Source organism: Triticum aestivum, chromosome 5D, assembly GCF_018294505.1.
Source record: "Triticum aestivum cultivar Chinese Spring chromosome 5D, IWGSC CS RefSeq v2.1, whole genome shotgun sequence".
Classification (NCBI taxonomy): Eukaryota; Viridiplantae; Streptophyta; class Magnoliopsida; order Poales; family Poaceae; genus Triticum; species Triticum aestivum.
The window spans coordinates 298,391,793-298,401,499 of record NC_057808.1 but is presented as its reverse complement, the minus strand read 5'-3'; the positions used below and the strand labels follow the sequence as shown (position 1 = coordinate 298,401,499).

The following is a 9,707-nucleotide window of genomic DNA, read 5'->3' as shown; positions in this document are numbered from 1 at the left end:
CTTTCATCTTGGCCCCATGTTGTGATCATGCTTCCTTTTGATGCTCTTTGGAATAGCCAGTTTATACGCGGCAGGGAATACTAGGAGAGGTGCAAGCTAAGCACCGAATCTATAGGGAAAATGTACAAAAAATCCAGGTGTGAAATAGCATAAGACTAACAGTGAGATGACATGTTTCTTTTGTGTGGGTTTCCCTGAATTAAGAAAATAGGGTCTGCATTACGTCATTTTTGGCGAACTTAAACCCCTTTTTGAGGAACTTAAAGCTTTTATGGCTAACAATTTTAGATCACATGAAAAAGCTACACACCGGGAATGCTCGGCCGCTGTCACAAGGGTATCTCCTCGTTGTGGTCGTTTGTTTGTGTTGATTGAGTGTGCATGAGCCTTTTGTTTGTATTGGGATATGTGGTTCCTACGGGTCAGCGGGAGGGATTCCGTTCTCGTTTTTGTTAGATTCAACATCTTAGTTGGGGCTGTGTGTCGACGGCGATGTCCCTTAATAAGAATAATGTATCACACATTCTATTTCCGTCCCAATGATGCGTCTAGTATTGTGAGAGTGCGTGTGGAGGTGTGTTTCCGTCAAATATCGATGGGAATCGGTCGGTGCTGGACTTCGATGGATCTGTTTGGATCCGGTCTTCGTTCATCTTCATTTGAGTGTTTACAGATTTGATCTGTCTGATCTACGGCTTTCTTCACCGACGATAGTTGTTGCTCTGGTGCGCTCGTCCTATGGGGATTTAGTACGATGATTTTTCGACTGTCTATTATAACAAGATTTCTGCGGCTTCAGTGAGGGAGAGACGATGACGTCGGCGTGCTTTTGATTCGCTCCAGTGTTTGTATTCGTAAATTAAAAGTTCAAAGAACGATTTGATTTGGAGAAGCGGCGTCACCGTTCTTTGGGCCGGCGTCGGTAGCCGCACCATAAGGGAACGTTCAAATTTGACAGTTTTCAATTAGCCAGCTGAAGTGAGATACATCGAGGGCGCATGGGTCCTGTTGCACGAGATGAGGCGGTAGGGATGCGAGCTATTCTCCTCGTCTCATAACGTAAGTCATTTGCGAAGGGAGTTTGCATTTGCTGTCTTATTCTATCTCTATTAATACCAATTTCAATGGGTGACCTATTTTGTTTGCCTGTGTTTAGGGCTTGTTTGGGACTGCTCCGCTTTATCAAAATCAGTTTCGCTCCAATAAATTCACTTTGGAGCAGTTTCAAGCAGAAGTTGTAGCACTATCAAAGATAATGTTTGGCTTCTATCTAGCTCCAGCTTCAAGAATGTGAAATTTAGTGGAAAGGATCTATTTAATTGGTTGAGGGCGGAGAAACGAAGGGGTATCCACTTACTGGTGGCAGTGGTGGGTAATTTCCACCCAACTCCAGCTTCTAGAGTTTTTTGAAGCATCCCCTGAGGAGCTTCATAAAAAACTAGGAGCTATACCCCAGATTCTAGTTTTTTGCGGAGCAGCATATCGTGGAGCTACCCCTGTTTGGCTTGTGTTTTCCGGAGCAGAGTTGAATTTTAAAGAGCAGAACAGTCCCAAAAAGGCCCTTATTTGGGTCGACGCGGCAAAAGTGAATACCCAACGCGCCGGTCCAAATTTAAATCTCGTCCGCCCGGCGTTCGCGCCGACCCATTTTCGGCCCGAAATTGCGCCTGAAATGCGTCGACGCGGACGCGTCGCACGTCTTTTCGGCGTCCGCCGCGGCCTCACTTGTAGGTCACCCAACTACCGTCCGTCGTCTAATTTATGACGACCACCGACAGCAGGCCCACTAGTCAGCCAGTAGAAGCATCTTTATTTAACCACGCGTGAGGCGGGGCCCGGCCTCATCCACTTCCGTACACATCTGCCCCCCACCCCCTTATGCTTCCTTGCCGGCGACACCAAACTCAAGCAAGCAATGGGCCTCTTCGGCAGCAGCAGCGCCAAGGGCAAGGGCACCCCCGGCGCCTCATCCTCCCATGCTCCTCCTCCCCCTCCTCCTCCGGCGCCGGCGCATTTCCGCCCAGGTCGTCGACGTCTGCAAATCTCGGTGCACCAAGCGGCGATGGCGACGTCGACGTTAAGGGCAAGGGAAAGACCGACGACGTCTAGGCAGCATGCGGGTGTAGACTTTTTTTATGTTTTAATTAATGTTTAATTAGGTGTAAGTGGACTTTGGCCGGCGGTTGACCGGCCACTTATATTTAATTAATGTTTAGTTATGTTTATTTTTACGAGCTGTTTTTTCCCACGCCGGCATATTTGGGCCCACCTCCCGTTGGATGGTCAAGCCGACCTATTTGAGAATGTGGACGCGCACGTCCGCCTGGCCAACCCAAACGAACGAAAAGCGGACAAAGCGCGCGTCCATTTAGGTCGCCCCGTTGGAGTTGTTCTCTAAGCTCCTTTATATTTTTTTCTGATCCATTCTAATCTACACAACGGTACTTTGATTCGAGATAAACTCTACACGAAAAAGATGCACTTCAATGTTATGGTTTCATTCATATGATCGGTTCGTGGTTTCATCGACCGTAAATGCTTAATTTCATGTTCGTGTTTAGAGCTATTTTGAACGAATTTTGTTAAATTCGTCGTGCATAGTCGATCGTTTGAAATTTCCTTTAACCAGCAGCTTCATCTTGCAGTTTCACAAGACTTTCATATTGCACATTTTCTGTTTCAACGATCATAGACGAGTAGATCTAACTTCTTTTTTGTTGGAACGTAATATGCATATATGTGATGTGTGTTAATGGCACCCCTTAATCTAGGTCTTCACTCTCGTGTCATGCTACGCTGGCGCCACCATTGACGTTGTCCTTGGCCTCCTCTCCCGCGTGCTGCTGCACTAACGCCATCGTCAGCGTCGTTTCTCTCAACCTCCTCTCCGCCTCATACTATACTTGGGCGATCGTCGTTCCTCTTTGCCTTCTCTCCCACGTCCTGCTTTATTGAAGCCACCATCGTCGCCGTTCCTCTCGATCTCCTCTCTCGCTTCCTACTACGATGACGCCGTAGCCAGCGTTGTTCTTTTTGGCCTCCTCCTCTGCGTCCTCTTGCACTGACGTGACCATGGCGTGCAACTCCTTCATATTTTTCTTCCTCAGCGCCATGGCGTCGCCAGTGTTATGTGTAGATGTCAACCTTGTTGGATGGACGCGATGTTGTGACCGGCGCTGCCGCCCTCACGGCCTCCTCACCCCCAGCTTACTGCCATCGCGAGCACACTGCTAAGGAACTCTACTGTAACTCTGTGTGTTATGTGTAGGTTTTAACTCTTTATCATATCCCGCGTATACAATCGAATAAATGCGGGACATCAAACAACGTGTCAAAATCGATCCCACATGCGGAAAGTCTAGATGCGGGCGACCAAACAATGTGTAGATGGTGGCTTTTTGCCTGTTTTTCTTAGGCAGGCCTAACTGAAACATGTATGAAAATGTAAGGAAAATTCACAGATGACAACTAAAACACGTCTAAAAAATGGTCGTGATCTCGTTTCGTTTCACGCAGAAAAATAGAAGATCTCGTTTCGTCGGGTGGTGCTAATCTGAATCGTCACTTTTCCTGGCTCGGTTAGCTTTGCTCGATTTTAGGTTTTGTAAATGGTGGTTAATAATCAAAATTCGATGCCAACCGTAGTTTACATAGAAGGGAAAAAAACCGAAGGAACCGAGCCGTATTATTAGCCGAGCCCGAACCCCCCCACCCCTACTGGGCAGCGGGGTCCACGCCGTTTCCGGTGGGGCGCAACCCACTTTTCCGGGATTCCTGCTTCCCCTCCTCCCCCCTCTCGCACTCGGTTTATTCCTCTTTTTTTCCACGCTCGGCGCATCCGGAGACAGCACAGGCAGCTCCCCCCATAATTGCCTGTGCCACTGGTGGTTGGACTGGAAGCCGCCTCCCTCTCCCCCCTGTCCTCCCCTTGCCCGTCCTCGACCTCGCCGCCGGCCAGCGATGGAGCGGCGATCCACCACCCGCTTCTCGCCTTCCGAGGTACAGCGCCATTTGCCCCCTCCCCCTATCCCCCCATCCTCGCTGCCCTGATGCCGCTGCTCTTCGGTGCTTCATGGGCGGCACCCCTCCCCGGTATTCGTCGTATCTGCGGCGTCGGAGACGCTATGAGCTTCCCCTCCGGTTCGATAGGAATAGGACGCTTACCGTCCGACGCGATCCAGTCGTTTCGATGCCGCCCCATCCATTGCGTTTTGAGCTTGCGGCGGTTCCTTCGCCCTCGTTGTATTAGGTTTCCTGCGGGGGTGCTCTCCATGAAAGGGAAGCTCCTCTTGGACGGGGGCAATCTTATTGGATTTGTGTTGCTCCAGTGCCCTTATTTTGATAACACACTTTTTTCCCGTATTTGTCGGCGTTGTGGGTACCGACCATTTTCCCCCCTGCATGCGAATGTTGGTTATTGTCCATACCGCGATTCTCCTGCTCTGGTTGCAATACGTTGTGTACTTCCGTGGCGCATTGTTCTGTGCTGGTGTGTAATAATGGTTTCTGATCATCTGATGGGGAAAAGATCACTAGGGTTTTGTTTGTTGGGGCAGATTCCCAAACGCTGGACCAAAATGTCAGTTGATGATCAGTCCAAGCAACTGTAGGGATGGAATTATTGGAGCACTGCATTATGTTATTTAGTTTGTAGATAGCATTTGAGAGCTAATCTTTAGTTGTGGTGATAATTTGAAATGGTTGGAGGTTATTCCAGTCTAAAGGGTTTGTTAGTATGCAATATGTACCATATGCGTTAAGCTGCGCCTATTGGTAAATGGACACCAAAACCTATTGTTTTCCGTTTGCCCCCTAGATGTGAGCATCTGTTCATGCATAAGTTGAATTTGGTGCTTTCATGATGTAAGGGGATCCATCACCTTCGGACCAGTGAAACAATCAGTTCCAGCTCGATTTCGATTGAAAAATGTTTCTGAACACTCATCTTCTAGTATAAGAGCAATAGGCATAAAAATATTATGTTTACTCCTGATGGAAACCACTCAATCTGTTCCTTAATAGCTTCCTCCGAAAGAATTTCAAGTCATTTGACACAAGGACGGCAAACATTGTAAATGCATTATTGTTTTGTACTTGCTTATCCATTTTGGAGCGGGGGTGGGATAATACTATCACTAGTAAATGTGTACGTGCAATGCTCGTTTATATTAGGCAGTATATTAGTTGCACGTGGATATTAGGTAGGATATTATTTGCGTGGTAATTATATGATTAACACTATATTTGGTATGATATTAATTGGACGCTAAATATGTTGAGCGCTCCCATCGGAGCTGTCTAGGTCGTTGGATTGACCTGGTTTGATGGCGAATTTAGTTGGATCTGCTCCTTAGGGTCTTTTTATATTGGCATAGATGAAGTGCTTCATAGATCGGTCCACCTAGTTTCAGAGTTTGATATGGATCATCTAGACAATATAAATATTACTATGGATGGAGTTATTGTTGTGCTATGTCGCTTATATCTTTAACTCGGGCTCTGCGTTCATGGCTTCATGCTGAATACTGTTTTTGAGAATTGGCATGGCTTTGATACACTTCTGAGCATTATTGTATTATTTAGCTATGTAACTTAACACTACTACCTGGATGTCACCCGTTCCTATTTTATGTTTTCGGGTCTAGTTTTGATGACTTGATGTGCAAACAGATACAGCCCAATCAGCGTGTCTGTATTTTGGGAACTGGTGAATGGCTGTTTGCTTACCATGTCATGCCTCATACCTATATCTACTTGTTTTGGCCATGCTAACTAGTGCTAACTAGAAGTATTTCTTGGTACAGATTGCAAGGATGGAGAAGTTGGTTTCATCAGACAGAAAAGAGCAAGTCTTGGTTGATAGTTTCTGCCAGAAGCTTGTAGAAGAATTTAAGTGAGTGCCTTAACCTAGGGAACATATACTTCGATCGCAATTCCTAAGAGAACTTTTTTGGAGACTGAAGTTATATTATGTTACCTTTTAAGCGTGTGTGTCATATGCTGTTGCTTACTGTATTTAGGATAGTGTAAGTGACACTTCTGATAGTTGGTCTCATTTTCTGCTCCTCTGTGTAGTCGTTCTCCAGCTCGAGTCGGAAGCAGAGCTCTACAGGCTACACAGGTGATAATGCCTTTTTACATTGTCCATGTTTCACCGAGTGTGTTTGTATGACATCTCTTTCAACAGGTTCGAGGATGGTTCCTTGATAAGCTCCCTGCATCAACTCCTAAACCTGCTTCCTTGCCTACTACTTCTGAAGAAAAGCCTTTAGCCTCAGAACCAGATGCGTTAATTTCTGAGATAAAGACTTCAGCTTCTGATGAAGAAAAAGTTTTAGCTCTTGATACAAGTATTTCAAACAATGAGGATGCACTTTCTGCGGATTTACCCAAAGGTAGTTATGGGTACTCGTCCGTTGAAACTTTATGCTTGGTGCTTGAAACCATTTACTAAATTTCTTATGTGCGGCTTGTTTTCAGAGACTACAGATAAGGTTCCTGAATTTGAAGACTTGCAGTTTGAGGCTAAGTCATCAAAGGATTCTGCATGGTGAGGACTCTTTTACTTGCAAGAGCTATTTTCTCTCCTCTTTCCCTTTCCCCTTTCTCCCTTTTGTTTGCAACAATTTCATTCTTATTTCCTTTGCCCCATTCTATTGTCTTCTGAGTAATCAAGTGACCATAAGAAGAAAGCAAGGCACTTAACTCCTGTTGTACCTCAGTTTCTTTTATTAGGAGTATGCCATTGATAGCGGTGAATTTATATCGGTTAACTCTACATAATATCTACTTGCTTTATTGATTTCTAGCTAATGAGCACAAGAGACTTTGATCATAACAGTTTATTTCCACCTCTCCTAATAATGTAGTGATCCAAGACAGCATTGTCAATAGTAAACCTGGATGTTATACCTTTCTTCTAGCTGTCTGATTAGGATGGCTTGCATTTCTGTGTAATGTTTGTTAGTGTTATACCATGGAGCAGAAATCTTAATCGTTGTGCATGTAGCCAGAAAAAAAGTGCTAGCATGCTTTGGTTGGGTATATCTATCTACAAGTTTTCATCTACCTTTTTTTCCTTAAATTTGGCAGCGACACTAAATTTTTCATATTCAATTGTGACATGCAGGTACGACGTCGCCCTCTTCTTGGCACACAGGAAGACAAGTTTGGGAGAAGTTGTAAGGAGAATAACTGATGTTTTTATATGTTATTTCCATGACTTGTTTAACTGCGGAGTAGAGGATCTTCTTTTATTTCCTTGGGTGATTTGGTTCCTCAGAGTTTTATCTTCTCCGCATTGCTGTTCTAGGAAGTCCGGGTGAGGTTTATCGGATATGGGGCTGAAGAAGATGAGTGGGTGAATGTCAGGAAGGCTGTCCGCCAGCAATCCATTCCGCTGGAGTCCTCAGAATGCCGAAGCATTGTCAAAGGAGATCTTGTCCTGTGTTTCAAGGTAGTGGCTAATGATTAATCTCGAGTAGCATTTTGTAGAAACTGAGAACGTTGTGTTTTGTTCTATCCTGCCGCGGCTTCTTACTGTTAGGCAGAGCTCTCGAGTTATTTATGTTCTTTTCGCAATTTTTACATCAGGAGAGCAATGATGAAGCACTGCATTTCGATGCGCACGTTGTGGATGTCCAGCGGAAACAGCATGATATAAGGGGATGCAGATGCCTCTTCCATGTTGAATATGATCATGATCAAAGCCAGGTATGTTCAACTAGCCTCGGAATATCTCGTGCCAAGCCATAAAATCTTTAATCGTTTTGTCATACCTGGTGTTTATGTTGCTCTTCTCTTCCGAGTCATAAATTTCAATGCTCGCAATATAGACTTAACCTCGCCAGATCTTCAGAAAGTTCCTGATTTTCTTTTCCAGGAGATGGTGAACCTCAAGAGAATCTCCAGGCGGCCAAGATACCTTTGATGGCTTCTGCTAACATGGATCTGCTTCCTGCTGCTATCCGAGCTTGTGTCGTACTAACGGGAGCCCTCGAATCTTGGTTGAGACCGCTGCACTCTGATTGTTTGTTCTTATTGATGTACTGTGTCTAGTAGTAAAACACCCGGGAGAGTAGTTAAGCCCCCTCTTTGGCACATAGCTGCTGTAACGGCTATGAGTAGGCTCCGTGATAGCCAATTTTTGCACACACACGAGAAAGTTGGTGCCAAAGCGGGCGGAGAGCCGGATTTTAACTGGTGTGTTGGCAGCAGATTACCATGTCACTATGTCAGTGTTTGCCGTTCTGAACCTCTTGGGGCGATTTGCCTCTGCTTCTGCACGCCTGGTTTTGAGCGTCCAGTCTCGATACAGACATACGGTTTTAGTTTGATGATTATAGCCGCTGATTTTGTCTCCTGCTCTGCTCGTTGAGCTAGAGGAGCAGTCCGCAAAATGCTACATTACTCTCTGAATATAAATGGCTAGATATGGTTGCAGTCACACAGCCCGTCTAGCTCAGTTGGTAGAGCGCAAGGCTCTTAACCTTGTGGTCCTTGTGGTCGTGGGTTCGAGCCCCACGGTGGGCGTGTCACTCTCTCCAGATAGAGGGTAGTAGAGCGTACAGCTAGGGTGATATTTAAAAAAAAAAATCCAAAATATTTAAACTATATAATTTCACCATGATATTTACAACTATCTGATTTAGGTATGTTATTTCTTTTTGAAAAAAAACTATCTGCTATCTGATTCGCAGGTGATATTTAAAAAAAATCCAAAATATTTAAACTAGATAATTTGTTTTTCTTTGAGAGAATACATTAGATAATTTCTTCATGGAAATCACATTTCGAAACTTGTCATGCAAACTGCTTTCACCATGATATTTACAACTATTATTTACAACTATCTGATTTAGGTATGTTATTTCTTTTTGAAAAAAAACTATCTGCTATCTGATTCGCAGGTGATATTTAAAAAAAATCCAAAATATTTAAACTAGATAATTTGTTTTTCTTTGAGAGAATACATTAGATAATTTCTTCATGGAAATCACATTTCGAAACTTGTCATGCAAACTGCTTTCACCATGATATTTACAACTATCTGATTTAGGTATGTTATTTCTTTTTGAAAAAAAAACTATCTGTTTAGGTGGGCGTGTCAATGATTAGCATGTACAGCTATCTGATTTGGGTGATATTTTTTTGCATACTGCTTTCACCATGTGAGTACAACTATCTGTTTAGGCATGCTATTTTGTCGTGCGAACTTCTTTCACCATAATATGTACTACTATCTGGTTTAGGTGTGTCATTTCTTTTTTGAAAGAAAAATTAAATCATCAAAAATATTTACATTAGGTAATTTCTTCATGCAAATCATATTCCCAAATTTGTCATGCAGATCCCTTACACCATAATATGTACTTCTATCAGGTTAAGGTGTGTCCTTTAAAAAAAAGAATACTCCATCTCCAAAAAAAATTACATGGCAGGGTTTTAACCACGCCCCAGGCCAACCTTGTATGTACAGTAGGCTCGAGGCATGGCCCCCCTCCAAGATTGTAGAAAAAGTATCCCCCCACCCCCTGTTGGAAATATGCCCTAGAGGCAATAATAAAATGGTTATTATTATATTTCTTTGTTCATGATAATTGTCTGTTGTTCATGCTATAATTGTGTTATCCGAAAATCGTAATACATGTGTGAATACATAGACCACAACATATCCCTAGTAAGCCTTTAGTTGACTAGCTCGTTGA

General features: G+C 43.9%; 1 protein-coding gene and 1 non-coding gene across 3 annotated transcripts; both read left to right on the top strand.

Moving 5' to 3' along the window:
• The first annotated feature begins 3,786 nt into the window (after positions 1 to 3,786).
• On the top strand, positions 3,787 to 8,254 carry LOC123121311 (protein SAWADEE HOMEODOMAIN HOMOLOG 2). Of its 2 annotated transcripts, none has more exons than XM_044541243.1 (9): positions 3,787 to 3,999; positions 5,805 to 5,893; positions 6,076 to 6,121; positions 6,188 to 6,395; positions 6,490 to 6,550; positions 7,130 to 7,181; positions 7,313 to 7,456; positions 7,594 to 7,713; positions 7,883 to 8,254. In XM_044541243.1, the coding sequence occupies exons 1-9, from the start codon at positions 3,961 to 3,963 to the stop codon at positions 7,928 to 7,930; spliced, it is 807 nt and encodes a 268-aa protein (XP_044397178.1). In that variant the 5' UTR covers positions 3,787 to 3,960; the 3' UTR covers positions 7,931 to 8,254. The 2 variants fall into 2 exon arrangements, with proteins under 2 accessions (XP_044397178.1, XP_044397177.1); XM_044541242.1 differs by having other exon boundaries at positions 3,788 to 3,999; positions 6,481 to 6,550.
• A 196-nt stretch (positions 8,255 to 8,450) lies between these two features.
• TRNAK-CUU (transfer RNA lysine (anticodon CUU)) lies at positions 8,451 to 8,532 on the top strand. The gene is given in 2 exon segments: positions 8,451 to 8,487; positions 8,497 to 8,532. It is a non-coding gene; the product is annotated as a tRNA-Lys (tRNA).
• Positions 8,533 to 9,707: the final 1,175 nt, after the last annotated feature.

Excerpts from the sequence above, each read along its gene's own strand:
- LOC123121311 (XM_044541242.1), top strand. The coding sequence starts at position 3,961 with ATGGAGCGGCGATCCACCACCCGCTTCTCGCCTTCCGAG. Across the intron at positions 6,122-6,187 it reads GAGCTCTACAGGCTACACAG|GTTCGAGGATGGTTCCTTGA; the intron begins GTGATAATGCCT and ends CTCTTTCAACAG. Across the intron at positions 7,182-7,312 it reads AGACAAGTTTGGGAGAAGTT|GAAGTCCGGGTGAGGTTTAT; the intron begins GTAAGGAGAATA and ends TTGCTGTTCTAG.